At 37.8% G+C, this 17,910-nt stretch overlaps 1 protein-coding gene across 2 annotated transcripts in view; it reads left to right on the top strand.

The window, feature by feature from the left end:
* The window catches only part of UCHL5 (ubiquitin C-terminal hydrolase L5), a 29,836-nt gene that overhangs the window by 8,996 nt on the left and 2,930 nt on the right, over window positions 1-17,910 (top strand). Inside the window, exons 2-9 of one of the 2 annotated variants that reach the window (XM_054038327.1) lie at window positions 3,745-3,828; window positions 10,339-10,464; window positions 10,558-10,619; window positions 10,707-10,837; window positions 12,492-12,555; window positions 13,181-13,283; window positions 13,717-13,830; window positions 16,267-16,365. In XM_054038327.1, coding sequence (XP_053894302.1) covers window positions 10,558-10,619; window positions 10,707-10,837; window positions 12,492-12,555; window positions 13,181-13,283; window positions 13,717-13,830; window positions 16,267-16,365 — 573 coding nt within the window. In that variant the 5' untranslated portion in view covers window positions 3,745-3,828; window positions 10,339-10,464. The remainder of the gene's footprint in view (window positions 1-3,744; window positions 3,829-10,338; window positions 10,465-10,557; window positions 10,620-10,706; window positions 10,838-12,491; window positions 12,556-13,180; window positions 13,284-13,716; window positions 13,831-16,266; window positions 16,366-17,910) is intronic. The other variant, XM_054038326.1, reaches the window with a different exon arrangement.

Below are 17,910 nucleotides of genomic sequence, written 5' to 3'. Positions count from 1 at the left end.
TCAGGCAGAGGTGCCTGAGAGAAGACCTTGACCAAGCAGGCCACCTGATTAATCAAGGCAAGGACCACAAAAGCTCTCCAGACAGAAGCCTGAGACAGAAGACTCTACCCAGGGCCGGCTCCAGGCACCAGCCCAGCAAGCAGGGGGAAGGGGCCGCATGTCGGGCTGTTCGGCTGCAATTTGTCGGTGGGTCCCTCTTGGAGGGAAGCACCTGTTGCCGAATTCCCACCGAAGAAGAAAGAGGCGCAGTGGAGCTGCCGCCGATCGCAATTGCGATTGTGGCTTTCTTTCTCCCCTCCCCCCACCCCCCGCCACCCCGCTACCCGCTTGGGGCGGCAAAAACCCTGGAGCCGGTCCTGACTCTACCAACCAGGGCAGGGACTAATAACAGCTCTCCATAGAGAGGGGCCTGGGAGAGAATACCTTGAGGAAGAAGGGCAAAGACTGCATAGGAGAGAACACTGCCTTCAGACAGGATCACCACCCCAAATTCTTTCTGTGGGGGGAGGTATGTAATTGGGTATACCTGGCCTTCATGGCTCCATACTGGAGGCCCAACAGTTCTTCTACACCCTGCTGCAGGAAAGGAGTGACAAAGGTGGATCTTCCTGGCTTGCCTAGAGAGGTTGCACAGAAGCAGCCAATTGGAGCCCAGCAGGCTCAGATAAAAATAATTGTAGGGCCTTAGCAGGTCAGTTCTTGGCTGGGGCCAGAGGACCTGAGAACTGCACCCCAAATGTAAGCGGTGAAGATAGAGGCCAGGTAGGAGGAGGTCCAAGGTAGTACCAGCAAAGAATTGAAGTGAGCAGTATATGGCTGCTGTTTATAGGGTTCCTGGGTTGGAACTTGGAGTAGTGGGTGGGCCCAGGTTCCCCCACTGGCCAAGTGATGTGAACCTCAAGAAGGAAACAAGGCATGTTTGGAGGCCTGAGCAAAGAACTGAGATTAAAGTGCCCAAAGCTGGGACTGAAGACCCAGATGAGGACAGACATAGTTTTGGTAGCACTTTTGTTACCCTAGAAGAGACGGTGCCACTGAAGACCCACCAAGCAAGGCTGACAAACCTACAGGTTACACCAAGACTAGGAAGAGGACTATGGTACTGCACCCAGCTGCTAGGATGTTCATAAGAGGTGAGCCCCACCCATCATACCTTGCCTCTCAAATATAGAGGTATAGCATTCAGTTTAAACCAAATATTCATCCTTTCCACAAAATTTATATTATGTTCCTATTTGTCCTTGTAAAGATCTGAAATCTTGCAAATCTTGAAACAGAACTTATAGAAATGTGTCATAAGTAGAACACTGCTATTTTTGTTGTTTGTTTTTGTATCTGTTATAAATTGAGACCATTATCACACATTTGCATTTTAGGAAGTTGAGAGGTATCCACATAGATTTATCCACAAATAGAAATGTGGGAGATAAAAAAGCATACTTAACCCCTCTAACTATCATGGCTCCTCTATATCTGTGCTTCTGTCATATGCTGATGAAAATTCATCAATGCTTTGTTCTTATCCCACTGTCTTCCTTTTTCACTCCTCTTTTGCCCTGCTCTAGAGGCCCTCATTCCTTGGCCTTTCCTAATCCCACTTTCTTCATTTTTCTCTGCAGTCTCTTGAGTCTTATCAAACAAGAAGCCTAAGATCCTGTTGTGGTCTTGTAATGCAGTGAGATAGCTGACAGTTCAGCTAGTGTCTGTATGAATGGTTGGTTGCATATTCATTATTCTGGGTTCTGCTTTCTACCATAATCAAACATTCTGTTGCTTCTTAAATATTCTAGACCACTTGTGTGTTCCTCTGCTTTACGCTTGCTCATGTCTTTTCTCTTTCTCCATTAGGCTCGTTTCTGAAGCATTGCACTTGGTGTTTAACAACTTGTTTTATTTGATTATGTTTAAAGGAGCCTATTAGAATTGACCTATAGAATGCAAATACAGAGACTAAGCTCAAATAACATTACATTTCTAAATGGAAAAAGCTAGGAAACCTCAAAGCAAATGGTGAAAGAGTGTTTAATTTCCAAGGCTCTTGGTAGTCTCTGAACCCTGAAAGTATAGCTTGTCTGTGTAATGGGAGAAAGGGAAATCGGCTTTTTTGGACACCCTCTTACAGACAGTAATGACTGCTCTGAAGTGTCTGGCATATTGTATTTCTTTTAAATGGTGAGAAGTAGCTAATGTGCACTTGTAACTGCTCTTAAAGTAGTAGTGCATGATTTTGCCACATGATGGCGCCAAATATTTGAAAAATGACCTGCTGGGGGGTGAGGAGAAGGGAAAAGGAGGGTACCTTTTTGCTTCTTTGACCTTGTCCATATTAGACAAGTGCAGCAGCCTAACTAAATCAAAGCACTTGATGAAATAAGGATGCCTAAAAGAGTTCTCTTGCTTGTTTTATACATTAGAAATTCACATTTGTCTATACTGAAGGATTTAGTGTGACTAGAGAACAAGTAAAATTATGGCTTATAGGAGTGTGAAAGCTGGTCATTAAGAGGGGAAGAGTGATGGTTTTTTTTGTTTGTTTGTTGTGTGTGTGTTTGTTTCATTTTTTTAAATGAGACTGTTAAATAGGTATTTTTAAACTTTTAGTGATTAAAATTTAGGGGAAAATAAACCTTCGTTAAAGAATCAGCCACATCAATTGTGGTCTGAGAGCTACCCAACAAGTCCTCCAGCAAAACAAGGGACGACCAGGGCTGTTTCTTGTAAGAAATGGGGGGCAAGGGGCAGTAAAACTTTCTTTATACATCATAAAGAAGCAAAAAGGGGTATAAGCCTAGGTTTTTTTTTTTTTTTTCCTTTTCCTTTGCAGGTCATCTTCAGAACAGATTGCTATTTTATAAAGTTTTTCCACTGCTGCTTTTTTTTTTTTGTAAAGAACAGACGAATAAAATACCTTTTTGTATGTAATCCACCATAGTGTAAGGGAGAGTGAGCAGATCTTCTGTCTGGGCAAGCAAACTTTCCTGGCAATTGTGTAAGACTGAAGTAAGCCAATGAAGTAGTAAACATTGGGGATTGGTGGTGTCAGTTTGCATAGTCTCTTTTAAAAATAATTAATAATACAGTGGGAGTTCCAAACATCTTGAGGATCCCCCAACTCTTTTGCTCTCAAAACCCAAATTTTTAGCCATCCTCCTTCCATATGTTCTTTCTCTTAAAAAAAAAAAAAAAAAAAAAAAAAAAAAAAAAAAAAAAAAAATTTACAATCTAGATCGAGATCTTGTACTCTGTTAACTTCTGTGCTGAAAACTTTTTTATAATGTAATGATAAATCTTTATAAGACTAAGTGTGTATATATCCTTGTATGATAGTACTATAATATGGGGACAAAATAAAGGTATTCTCAGTGCTACAATTCAATTTGTACCTAAGTTTCCATACATCTTAAAACTTTTTAAAAAAAATTTCTGAACGTAAACTTTACATGAAAAGATCATAACTCTGAAACAGTGTTTTATTGTAAAATTTAAATACCTCACATGACAATGGAACAATCTAAAAACAAGCTTTGAATGCATCTGAGCGCTTTTAAAGCACATGAATATGTACCGTAGTTGTGGGTTAGTAACTGAAATCTAACAACTACTGTGTATTACAGGTTAGAGCTTGAGTATTTTGAAAAATAAATTGAATGATAGTATGTTTAATATGCATGCTTATTAACTTTTTATTATCTTGGTCAGTTTTATATGTACTCATGTTAAATTTGGCCTCCCTGTTATGCCTAGGTATGATATGGTCCTCTATTTGGGGCCTCAGAACTCTGGATGATCTTACATGCCATTTGAGCTAGGATACCTAGGCACAATGAGGTGAGTTAAGGATACGATTTCAGCCTTAACTCTGAATGTCTTAACGTCTGTGTGTTGTTAAACCAGACCCTTAATTTTATTTTCCACACACAGTGGTTACATGTGTTAATGCTGCCACTAAAGTATTCAATAATCATTAATGTTGCAAACCACTGTTTGCCAAGGAACAATTGCTTATGGCTTAGCACAAGAAGTAGACCCATCTCTCCAAGAACAACATTTGCACAAGTTGCCACTGTGGGTTGACACCTTTTATACTGGTTTTAATTTTTTTGTTGGGTCTCTTCAATATTTTACTAGCCAAGTATCAGTATGACATATGAATTTTTACTGGATATTCATTCACTGTTTTGCAGTAGCATGATAGAACACTAACTAGGAACTAAGTACGTTGTACCTGGCGGGGGAGGAAAGGTCACATACAAAGAATGGATTTTAGGCATAAGTGCATCCCAGTAATCTGGGGAGATTTGTTTTGTTCATGTAACACTCTCATTGATTTAAATTGGTTGAGGATCAAGCCTTCGTTTGCAGGTTTAGTAATGCTAAATTTGAGCATTGAGGTTGGCCCAATTTGAGAATTAATCTGGTTAATAGACGAATTAATTACGAAACATTTGCACCTCATGGCACATACAATATAGTCACGGTCATGGAGGGATTGTCTATAATGGAGTATAACTAATATAGAGAATTTACGTTTGTTCTGAAAGGTAAAATTGTGCATGTGTTGAAAATAACAAGTTTTAGAACCCAAATCTACCCTATAGTAACATGGTTGCGTTTGGCTGCAGATCTGGTAAAATAATCTATTTTGTGGCATGCAGAAGTTTAGAAGATGAATCTACAAGATTCACAGTGATACAAACCCATGTATTATAATGCGAGACCCTCAGCCCTTATCCTCTTTGGTTCTCCAGAACTCTTTAAAAAAGAGAATAGCTGACCTACAAGACCAAGGTACTTCTCCCCCCATCCACAAGAAAGTGGATTGGAATACTGCATTGTAACGTATGTAGTGCTATACGTGACATCAACCAGAAACTCAAGCTGATGCACAAGACTGGTTCCCACTTATTAATGGTGAATATCACTGGGAGCATGTGACATGAGTGCTCTGGGATAGGCATTAACTGCATATTGGTTTCTGGGTGAACTTATGATGTTGGGTTTAAACGAGTAAAGCCAAAAGCTTTGTACTAGCTTATTTAAGATCGCTTTATGCCATACTGCTGCAGTATGGCATCAACACAGATGCTTAAATAGAAGGGCAAATACTTGGGGAGACACCAGTAGAACCAAAGAAAAGACAAGGTGGGAGTGGGGTTAGGTAACCCAATCTTCCTTTTTGTTTTTGCTCTTGTATGTCTGGCTGTCATCTGAAGTGTCCATCTTGATCTTCAGTTACCATGTTGAGTTCCCATCCAACCCCTTAGCCTCCCACCTCCATGTCCTCTTTTCCTTGTTTGACTTTCAGTCTTGGATCAGCTTTCCTAGTTACCAAAACAGCCATTTGGTCAAGCTTGTCTTCACTGTTCCTTTTCACCCTCTTCACGTCTTCAAGTCCTTCTGTAATTTGTTTATGACTTATGTCCCCTCCTCTGATTTATCAACTCAGTCATTGACTCCTTTGCCCCTCATTCCTGGTGCAAAGCCCATCCCACCACTCACAGCTCACTCCTAACATCCACATCCACTTGCTCAGCACCTCTGAAGAAAGGTCGATAATTATGGACCTTTCCTCCTGCAGTTCCTCTATCTTCCTGGTTAAGAAGAGCGACTTCTCCACTCTCAATTATCCTAGGCCTGCAATCCCATCTATATGCCACTATTTGGCTCTGTTGTAAAACCCTTCCATTGTTTTCCCACTACCTTGCTAACTTTTTCGAAAGAGATGTTCCCTTTCCCCTACTTCTCCATAGTCTCTGAAGTTTCTCACCCACTTTCCAGTTGAGCCCATCACCTCCTGTTTTGTGATTCCCTATCCCCCCACTTTTGTTTTTCTCCTTAATCTCTTGCTCTTCCCTTCAGTTTTTCATCTGATAATATATCTGCTGTGGTCTTCCCTCATTCTAAGGTCCTACTCTAGACTTCATCTGTGTCTCCTGCTAATCCAGTCTCCCTTCTCTCTGTCACCTAAAGTTCATATATATTCCATCTTCAGCTGTTACCTCAACTTCTCCCCTTCAGTCTGGCTTGTGACCTTTCCACTTTACTGCAACTGTTCTCACCAGTATCTACAAGTACCCTTCCTGGTCATTTCTCAGAGCTTCTATTCCAACTTCATCATCCTCAACATTGAGTGCATTCTACACGTCATGCAGTTTTTTTTTTAAATCTTGTCCTTTCTTATCTTTCACAGCTGTGTGCTGTTTTTCACTTTCTGCCAGTCTCTTGATGCTTCTATTTCCCTTTCCCACTGTCTTAATTGAGGGACATGATGGTGTTCCCATGTGCTCCATCCCTTGGCTTCACTGTATAACTATGCATCTAGATGCTCTGTGTAAACATGTGTTACTGTCATTATTGTGTCTTAATTCTACTATTGCTTCCCATTGTCTTACACCCACTTATCTTATTTCAAAATTGACTCTACTTTCTTCAAAGCAAAGTCTGTCTTACATGCTTAGAACATTGGGACACCAATCTTAACAGGTGGCTTCTGGGCATTATAAATCAATTAATTATATCTGGCATGGTGTACAACATTAGAACAGCTGAGTCTTCTCAAAAAAGGGGTGATGTTTCAGGTTCTTTCTAGAAGGTGAGGGGAGCAAGGAAAATGAGAAGAGGGTTGAGGGAATCAAATAATATGTATTCAACAAGCTAAGAAATATCTGTCCATCTTGGCTTTGTCCTCCATACCAAGATGGCTGTATTTAATGTGTGTAACTTGTGAATTAGTCAAAATAACTTTTTGTCTTCCCCTTCCCTCTGACATTTTGAGGCATGTTGTAACACTGCACCTTTGTTAGAAGAGCCGTACAATTTCCAAGAGCATAATTCCATATTTTCCTTTAAATAGCAGCTCTAGATTAACTTTATTTCCTACATGCAAAGCTATGCATGCGCTTGAAGAGGGAAAAGGCTAAATATGTATTCTAACTCAGTAGTATAGATGCAGTCCAGTTTTCCAGTGACACACCTATTTTTGGACAACTGAATGATAAACTCCTATCATGGAGCAATGTACTGTTCACTACATAAAGTACAAATAGAGCACTTTCTAGCATCCTGGAATCTTGAGGATTTTGTTTTATTTTCCCCGATCTTGCCAAAGAGAAGGTGTCAGTCTGTTCTGACCTGCTTTGACTAGAAAACAGATGTTGTCTGTTCACTTTTTTTGTTGGAAGTGGTTTCATGTTTACAGCCCTGAAGTATATTTCAAATGCTTGATATATAATTAACCTTACCTTGTCTTCTTTTAAAATGTATGTAAACCTTTATACTGGATGCTACTCACACAGACTGGAAAGTCTCTTCCCCTTCTCTCTCCTCTCTCTTCCCCCCCCCCCCTACAAACTTACAGCTAATAATCATCCCTCATGCTGCACATAGCCCCAAACCAATACAAATTCCTTGTCCAAATTCTGCCCTTAATTACACCCTTGTCAACTCCATTGACTTAAAAGGAGTCACATAAAGGTAATTAAAGGCAGAATATGGCCCCATATCTTTTATGATCACTTTTTTGAAAGGTAATATTCACTCTCCATCCTTCAACATGTAGATCAACATCTTCAATATATAGAGCCCATATTTCACTTCCCTTTAATAATAATAATAATAATAATAATAATAAGAATTAATATTATAAAAAAAGGCTGTTGAATAATTGCAGTTAACTTGCGTGATTAACTTAAAAAAATTAATCACGATTAATCGCACTGTTAAACAATAGAATATCTATTGAAATGTATTAAATATTTTTGGATGTTTTTCTACATATTGATTGCACACAGAATACAAAGTGTACAGTGCTCACTTTATATTTTTGATTACAAATATTTGCACTATAAAAATGATAAATAGTATTTTTCAATTCATCTCATACAGGTACCATAATGTAATCTCTTTATCATGAAAGTGTAAGTTACAAATGTAGATTTTTATTTATTTTGGTTACATAACTGCACTCGAAAACAAAACAATGTAAAACTTTAGAGCCTACAAGTCCACTCAGTCCTACTTCTTGTTCAGCGAATCGCTAAGACAAACAAGTTTGTTTACGTTTATGGGAGATGCTGCCTGCTTATTATTTACAGGGTTACCTGAAAGTGAGAACAGGCATTCACATGGCACTTTTGTAGCCAGCGTTGCAAGGTATTTACGTGCCGTATGTCCCTTCATGCTTCAGCCACCATTCCAGAGGACATGCTTCCATGCTGATGATGCTCGTTTAAAAATAAATGCATTAATTAAATTTTGTGACGGAACTCCTTCAGGGAGAATTTGTATGTCTTCTGTTCTGTTTGACCCGCATTTGGCCATATATTTCATGTTATAGCGGTCTGGGATGGTGACCCAGCACACGTTTGTTTTTAAGAACACTTTCACAGCAGATTTCACAAAACACAAGGAAAATACCAGTGTGAGATTTCTAAAGCTACAGCACTTGACCCAAGGTTTAAGAATCTGAAGTGCTGTCCAAAATCTGAGAGGGACGAGGTGTGGCGCATGTGTTCAAAAGTCTTAAAAGAGCAACACTCTGCTGTGGATACTATAGAACCTGAACCACCAAAAAAGAGAGCCAACCTTCTGCTGGTGGCATCTGATTCAGATAATGAAAATGAACATGCGTCGGTCCGCTCTGCTTTGGATAGTTATAGAGGAGATCCTGTCATCATCATGGATGCATGTTCTCTGGAATGGTGGTTGAAGCATGAAGAGACATCTGAATCTTTAGTGCATGTGGCACATAAATATCTTGTGATACCGGCTACAACACTACCATACAAATGCCTGTTTTCACTTTCAGGTGACATTGTAAACAAGAAGCGGGCAATGTTCTCCTGCAAATTGTAACCAAACTTGTCTGAGTGATTGGCAAATAAGAAGTAGGACTGAGTGGACTTGTAGGCTCTAAAGTTTTACATTGTTTTATTTTTGAATGCAGTTATTTTTTGTACATAATTCTACATTTGTAAGTTCAATTTTCATGATAGAGATTGCATGACAGTACTTTTATTAGGTGAATTGAGAAATACTATTTTTTTTATAGTGCAAATGTTTGTAATAAAAAAATAAAGTGAGAACTGTACACTTTGTATTCTGTGTTGTAACTGAAATCCATATATTTAAAAATGTAGAAAACATCCAAAAATATTTAAATAAATGGTATTCTATTGTTTAACAGCGTGATTAACCGCGGTTAATTTTTTTAATTGCTTGACAGCCCTAAAAAAAAATGTTTTAGGCCATGTATCTCTCTTTAATGAACAAAAGCTCTGACTAGCAGTAAGGTTTTGATTTACTTTTTCAAAAAATAGAATATTTTACCAAAAAAAAATATTCAGCAAGGTGAATTACGGCTGATACTCTACCTTCTTAACTGGCTTGAATTTTTTGGTGTACTAGTTTGTGCAACTGTCTCAGTTTTTAAAAATTAACTTGGATTGAAGGAAGATAAGTGTTCTTGAAAGTTCTTGCTTTTCATTTCATAGAAGTTTATAAAACTTTTTAACACAACAGATCTGAATTTGAGACTAACTCAGTGTATTTGCTGAGGGTTTTTCTTTTTTTTTTTTTTTTTTTTTAACAGGACTATCTTAAGTCTAGGTTGCATGCGATGAACTCTTTTAAAAATTTATATTTTGGTAGTCTTTTCCCCTGTTAATCTAATTTGTAGTGTTCATTGAATGGTATTGTTATATTTTAAAGGGGGAAATGGAAATAGCGATATGAACAGCCAGGTTCAGACACTTTTTTTTGTGTTGAGTAATACCTTACTCTGCCAGTGGTCCCATTGAAATCAAGCAAGGTAAGGTGCTAGTCAGCCTGAGTAAGGATGAAGCCCTGAATTACTAGTAGAATAAGGGTATACACTAAAAGTAACAAATGTGTCTAAAAGTAAGCAAAAGATTCTTTGCTGTGCTTTAGCAATCGATGACATCACTACATCTTGGTCAGGTTGTTGTGTTCTTTACTCTGTTTTAACTGTTCTTTTAGAAGAAGTGAGGGGGCAGATTACAGGGTGTTTCTAATATATTTACTTAGAATAATTGCACTTTGTCTATTTTGCCAGTTGTACCTGTACAACCAGCATCACTTGGTTTGTCTTGTACAGCAGAGGCTTTTATGGCTGTCCAGGCTAGATTTGCTACCTAGGTGGTAGTACATGTTTACCAAAAAATTGGTACTGCTTCCAGGCTGAAATTTTTGTAACCTAAATCAGAGCCATGTAATCAATGGAAAATAAGGGTTTATAAAGGAAGAATTGGTCCAACTTTTAATTCTTTCTATGTCATCATCTGTAATGAACTGGTCCTCACTTTCCATTCCTCTTTCTAGGTAATAAACAATGCTTGTGCTACTCAAGCCATAGTAAGCGTGCTATTAAACTGTATTCATCAAGATATCCATCTAGGAGAGACACTAGCAGAATTTAAAGAATTTTCACAAAGTTTTGATGCTGCGGTAAGTGCAACTAACTTTTGTACCTGGTGTACGCTGATTTGAACAATTGGCTTATGTTCTTTCTCTTATTTTATTTTTTTTATATATTTTTAGATGAAAGGTTTGGCACTAAGCAACTCTGAAGTGATTCGGCAGGTTCACAACAGTTTTGCCAGGTAACAAAAGTTATGCGTGTTACAAATCATACAAAATCCAGTAACTTTTCTCTTTCACTTCAGCATTGTTTATTTTTAACCTTTTAGACAACAAATGTTTGAGTTTGATGCAAAGTCATCAGCAAAAGAAGAAGATGCATTTCACTTTGTAAGCTATGTTCCTGTTAATGGAAGGCTATATGAACTAGATGGACTAAGGGAAGGACCAATTGATTTAGGTAAGTTTAGTTCACTGTGGCTAATTTAAACATTGTACCTTTTTGCATTTTTCACAGTTTTTTTGGTGGCCATATGTGACCAAAACAATTGTCCTTTTGAAATAACAGCTGGTTCTTAATACTTTTTGATCTTTCACTGAGAGACTTATTTAGACAGTGTATTGAAAAGGGTGATTAATTGGATTAGTCCCCTCCCCCACCTTTTCAGGTTTTTCCTTTCAACTAGTTTTTGTGATGTCAGAATCTCAGAATTTTATTATTCATTCCCTTAATATTTTAGTTCCAAGGCAAAATCAACTGGTACAAAGAAGTGGAGCCTGTTAATGCTAGGTCAAGAAGTTAAATCTAATTTTTTCATTCCACTTTAAATGTTGTCATCTATCAGATATCTCTTCTAATTTTTAAGATTTGCAAAGTCTTGTTAAACTAGCTCAGTTTCACCTGGAACAGTTCTTGTTACCATATCTTTTTTTCATGTTGCCTTCCACCGCCTTTTTATATTCCAGGGAGCATGTTAGTCATCTTTGTAATCCTAATGTTATGAGAGTAGAAATCTCACTACTTGGCACTAAATTAATACTTTATTTGTTCCTTGCAGTATTTATTATGGTAATGTAAAAACTAGTAAAGTAAATGCATCATCGAAAGGTGTATTTCTGTCATAGTTTCTCAATTATTAAGATAAATGTGAAAGATTATTAGTTTCAGTATAGTGAATCTTTCATTCTGAAATATTCTGATCACTTAAAAACAAAAAAACCCACTTCCTACCAGACAATGGCCCTGATGTAGTCAGACCTGCATGTCATATCATTGATTGATATATATGGGCTTTCTGTGGACGTAAGGATCTGTTGGCATGGAATCCATTTGCAGGATTGGGGAGTATGCATATAATTGCTGCTCAACTCACTACTATAGTGAATACAGAATTTAAAAGTATGCTGTGCAACAGTTTAGGACTGGAAGTGAAGAATACAGATAAAACTACAGGGGGAATCTTATGTCTCTTTGATCTAGTCCTCTTTTTGAAATGAGAGTAGATCAAAGTGCTATAAGGAACTGTTAATGCACATTAAATGTTCATTTAGACAAGCCCTTACTGTTTCATCTTCAAATGCTTTACAAGTGCTAAGTACTGTTTTAAAACATGAGGAGGAACCCTCCAAAATTTGGAGAACAGAATGGAAGAATAGATGATCCTAATGATATATAAAGGTTTCTAAAGTCTCTAAATTTCTGGCAGAAATTACTGCATGAGGAAAAAAATCAAGAATTTCATATACTTGCTCCCTCCCCCACCCAATTTGGAAAACCAAATTTCTGCCTTTACACTCTCACCAAATGACTTGTGCTTTTTTTCCTCTGCCAGTAATAGAGTGAAGGTTAGACCTTTTTTCCCCCTTTTAAAATCTAATCCACCTCTGTTGCTTTTCTAAATATTATTCAGTAGAATATTGAAAGGTATTAACAAGAACCAGTGATTAACTTCCTATTTCAAAAAGATCATTTTGAACAATCTAGTATTGTCATTCTCCAGAGAAGAGATCCACTAGTAGCCTTTGCAAATGAGTATTCAGAGCTTGAATTGTCAGTGTCTTGAATTTGCAGCAAAGCTGGCTCTTTTTTTTTGTTTTGTTTGTTTCCTATCTAGGTGCCTGTAATCAAGATGATTGGATCAGTGCTGTCAGGCCTGTCATAGAGAAACGAATACAAAAGTAAATGTCCAGCGTGCTTTTCTTTTTCTTTTCTTTTCTTTTTTTTTTTAAAGAACATACATGTATAACTTTTTACTGCAAAAGAACCAATTCCTAACTTTCTTCGATTAAAAGTAGTTTTCTTTTTTCTTGTTTAGCTTTCTAAAAATAAGCTACGGACATCAGTTTTCCTAATTTCTTAACCTTCCTCCTCAAATCACAACTCCAAAACAGCTTGGGCTAGAAACACAACTTGTTTGTGATTTCAGTTATGGAGGACAGTTACTAAAGGGAGTCTTCTCATATGCCTACGTTTTATATTGTGTAAAGCAGTTAACTAACAGTCAAATTATATAAACAGAAAGATTAACATTTAAGCTCAGATGGGGAAAATAAACCTTTGTGCAGGTGCTGTAAAAGTAACTATTGGACTAATCACCATATTTAGTGTTTGTAGTTCAGTGCAGTCATCTATGATGTGACTTTTTTGTTCCATGGTAAGAGTGAAACAATATCCACAACTTTAATGTGAAATAAATAAATATTTATTTACAATTAAGGAAACCATAGAGGATTTTTGTTTGTTTATTTGGAGCTGCTGTGCTCCAAATAAAATTGTAATTTTGAAAACTATGTTCTCTTTTAGATACAGCGAAGGGGAGATAAGATTTAACCTTATGGCCATTGTGTCTGACAGAAAAATGATATATGAGCAGAAGATAGCAGAATTACAGCAGCAACTTTCAGAGGTAGGATATGATATTTAAATAATGCAATAGTTCCATGCCACAGTCACTTTTTGCTTAGAAGGGTTATAAAAAATAACTTTTTAGTTAGTATTTATTTTGCAACTAACTATTCTATTCCTGCCCCATAAAGGGGAGTGAGGGGGGAGAAAAGAAAAACCTGGGCAGTGTTTTTACTCCACAAAGGGAGATGTGCCAGAGACTATGAAGTCTGTTATGGACTTCATGTTGCTATTGATCTTTAAATGAAAGATGCTCAGATATTATGTTAATGGGCTGCGGTGTATAACACTAAGACCAAATTAACCAAATAGGTGTAGCATATTGCTACCACAGTCCTTAAAATATTAATTTAGATAATAGCAGTATAAACACTGTACAAACCAGACTTTTTATAAAATTCTAACTTTATTGCATTCATTTTACTTTCTTTAAGGAAGAGCCAATGGATACAGACCAGAGTGGTAATATGTTAAGTTCCATTCAGTCGGAAGTTGCAAAATATCAGATGTTAATTGAAGAAGAGAACCAAAAACTAAAAAGATACAAGGTACGTGTAGTTTTTATTTTGTTTTGTTTTCATAGTAAAACTGTCAGGAAGATCGTAATGAAGAGCCAGTTTGATGTGAGGCCTGGAAATGAGACCAATCTCATGCTCCTTCACATCAAGGCTGGAGGAATTAAAAGGGTATTAGCAAGGCACTGCACTACATTATTCACATGCGTCAACTTACTCCTGAGTTATTGGTTTGTTCACTCATCGTCTTTCTTTCTAGATAGCTGGGAAACTGATATTTTTATATACTCTTCTTATACATTTTCTTATGTATATTCTCTGAAGCCTCCCCTATTCTGCCATCTCCTCCCATTCAAGTATGTGTATATATAAAAGTTCATCAGAAAGCTGCACTTCATTATTTACAAGAGAACTTCTGGAAAGAAACAGTTGCATGTGCCTCAAGAAGTTACAACCATGGTCACCATCAATTCTGCTCTATAGTGGCATTCTTTTACTTCTCAGAATTTGTTCTTTTTTTTTTGCTACAGTGTTGTGTTGTGGGTTTTTTCTTTTCTTTTTTTTTTGGTCATCCCTTTGAACTCCTTTTATAAGATTGATATTTCTAATGAACTTTTCCACCTTTCTTTGTTTATAAGGGTATGTTTAAAGTTAATGAAGAACATTTGATATTCAGCTTATCAGATGTGTGTACTGGATTGGCAATGAACTACAGAAAAATGAAAGTACACTTCTACCCCGATATAATGCAACCCGATATAACGCGGTAAAGCAGTGCTCCGGGCGGGCGGGGCTGCGCACTCTGGCAGATCAAAGCAAGTTCGATATAACACGGTTTCACCTATAATGCGGTAGGATTTTTTTTGGCTCCCAAAGACAGCGTTATATCGAGGTAGAGGTGTACTTAGCTGTTTGATGCTCTGTATGAGAACATATCTGTGATTCCTGAATATGGTATAGAAACAGCTTGCATTTTTTTGGCCTTTACATTAGGTACGGATGTGAGATTGTACACTGTTTAGAAACTAACAGAGCATATTTTTATTCTTTGCTTTTTGAAATCCAGCCCCTAGTTTTTGATGAATGGAATGAAGTGCAGAAGAAGTTGGCATGTTTAACAGAGATTCTGACTGATTATCTTAAATAAGGAATTAATGTGAACGTATTTAATTGTATTCCTAGAAATGGGGAAAGATTTGGGATACGTCTGCAGTGCAGTTAGACCCCCACAGCAGTCTTGGGCTCAGGCTGTTTTAGTTGGTGATGCAGACATTTGGGACTGGGCTGCAGTCCAGTCTCTAGTATTCTGTAAAGTGGGAGTGCACCAGAGCTTAGGCCCGAGGCTGAAAATCTGCACCAGCAACTAAAACAGTCCCATGAACCTGAGTCAGCTGGCACAGGCCAGCCACACGCTTTTAATTGCGGTGTAGACATACCATTTTTGATCAACATTTGGAGCCGGTCACCAATGATTTCAGGGGATATAAAAGCAACAATAACTAGGCAACTTCAAAATTATTTGCTTTAGTTTCTCCAAAGTGATGGCCAGCTAGCTCCATTGGTTGGTTTGTTTGTTTGTTATACCTACAGAATACATGCTGTGGAATGTTTAGAGAAATAAGAGAATGAGTTAGGTAACCATATAGGTTTTTCCCCATCTTTAATATCTATGAATATCTCTCTGCCCCTTGTTGGGTAGGATAGAAAATAAATTTATTTTAAATTATGCAGGTCACCATCAAGGGAGATACTCCTAAAGCTTTTTACTAAAGTGCATATCTGTACAGGATACAGTAATTTCTTTTGGAGAACCTTACTTATTTTACTAGTTCCCTGAAGATAGAATTTTTTTTATTGAAACCTTTGCCACCTATAAGAACTTAAATTCTGTTTCTGTTCTGCATATTTAGGCCTTTGCTATATTACAAAGTGCTATGAGATCTATTAGGAGGATTTATCTCTGTAAAGCATCTTTCCTCTGATGTCAAAAATTGATAAACACTACTAATTACTTTTTGTATTTCAATTTTGTCTAAGGGAACCAGTCCTGAGCAGAACCCCATTGTGCTAGGGAGTGTGCAAATACATAATAAAAAGACAGTTCATGCTCTAAAGAGCTTATACAGTAGTTGAAGTATAAAACGAGAGATGGGGAGCACAATTAAGCAGTATTTGTCAGCATGTTAAGCAGGAGCTGTGACATGCTAACTGTCTAATCATTTTCAGGTTGAGTGTTTTGGTAAGAGGCATGATATAAGGTGGCATGAGTCTTAAGGAGGGTTTATATTTATGCCATACAAACTTTGTGTAATGCATTGACTTGTCTGAAGTGCTCTAAACCTCAACATCTGAACTTGGCACCTGGCTCAAAAAGAGAATGTAACCTTCAGAGAACTCTTATAATGCGGGGGAGAGGTCCCTTTTGTCTGACACATAGCAGTTCCATTAATGTTTGCAATTAATTTTCAGATTGAAAATATTAGAAGAAAACATAACTACCTGCCTTTCATCATGGAATTGTTAAAAACTTTAGCGGAACACCAACAGTTAATACCACTGGTAGAGAAGGTGAGCATTTCTTATGACTTTTTTTTTAAAGAAGCAAGATGTATTAATTCATGTATTTTGCATGTTTTCTACCTGAACAGAAATGTAGCTGCACTTCTAAAACTGGAATTCTTAAGCGGAAAAAGGTTTATTGAGTTAAACTTGCTGTGTGCAGCTAAATGGCAAGTATATATGGGGATTTCCCCCCCCATCCCCTCCCCCCACCTCCAGCCCTGTGTTTTGAAGATGCAGAGTGCTCACCAAGATGGGGGTGCACACTCTGCTGAGCAAAAACTCCAGGGAGGGTCTTCTCTGATAGCCCAAAGTCCCCTAATGTTGTAAAAGCAGGGGACCTTTCAATAACGACTATATTAGTGAAGTGGAGGGCAAAAGGAATCACGATGTTGCATGAGGAAGTAAAAAGCAACAGAGGGTCCTGTGGCACCTTTGAGACTAACAGAAGTACTGGGAGCATAAGCTTTCGTGGGTCAGAACCTCACTTCTTCAGATGCAAGGAAGTCTTACTAAGGGCTAGTCTACACTAAAAATGCGTGCAGCTGTGCCGCTGTAGCATGTCAGGTGAAGACACTGCCGACGGGAGAAAGCTCTCCCATTGGCATAATAAAACCATCTCCCCAGGGGCAGTAGCTGTATCAGCGGCACTGACATAACGCTGTCCACACTAACACTTAAGTCAGTGTAACCTGTGTTGTTTAGTGGGTGGTTTATTCACACCTGTGAGAGATGTACGATATACTCTGGTGTAGAGAAGCCCTATAACTTATCTCCCCAAGGGGAGCAGGGAAATCTAAAACTTGTCCACACACAAGGCCTGTGTATCCTTTGTCTTATTAGATTCCAGGACCCAGTCTATACTATCTGTGAACACTAGATGGCAACCCATGGGTGGCTGTATTGCTGCATAAAGGGCCATTATGTTGTACATGTCTGCTTCTTTCGTTTGATCTTTCCTAACTTTATTGATTTTGCTAACTTTTACTGTTTCCTTTCTATGCTGCTTCCACTATAGTTTTGATTTAATGTTAAACATGCCTTGATTTAAACTTTATTTAAAGTATGTAATGTTTCAGTTGTCTCCCTGTTAAGATCATTAAACTGTTAGGTTATTCAAACAGCTGACTTAATTGGGGTTTTTATCATGGTACTGGCTTGCATATGTGTCTCCTGTGCAGTAGATATAACATGTATCCCTGATGTTAGACTCTTATATTAAATAAATAGCTATTTATTTAGCTTAACAAGCATCTTCATTTAATTGAACATTTTGGGTTGGGGGTAAAGGGAGAGTTTAGAAGGCCAGTTGCTTGGTCAGATCACTGCTTTACCAGTTGATGATATGACCACCATGTTTTGAGGTGAAGGCATTTTGGTCTCTGCCACTTCCTCGTGTTTTGTCTAATGTTTTTACCATGTGAAATGGACACAGAAAAAATCTTAAAGATCCTTAAGTAGTTGGCCTCACTTCTCTCTCTGTACACATGCAAATGTGAACGAACTTCCTTACAGTTAGTAGTTTAAATGTGACCCAGAGAAATTAAGCCAACT

Source organism: Malaclemys terrapin, chromosome 8, assembly GCF_027887155.1.
Source record: "Malaclemys terrapin pileata isolate rMalTer1 chromosome 8, rMalTer1.hap1, whole genome shotgun sequence".
NCBI classification, from domain to species: Eukaryota; Metazoa; Chordata; order Testudines; family Emydidae; genus Malaclemys; species Malaclemys terrapin.
This window is presented reverse-complemented; position numbering and strand designations above follow the sequence as displayed.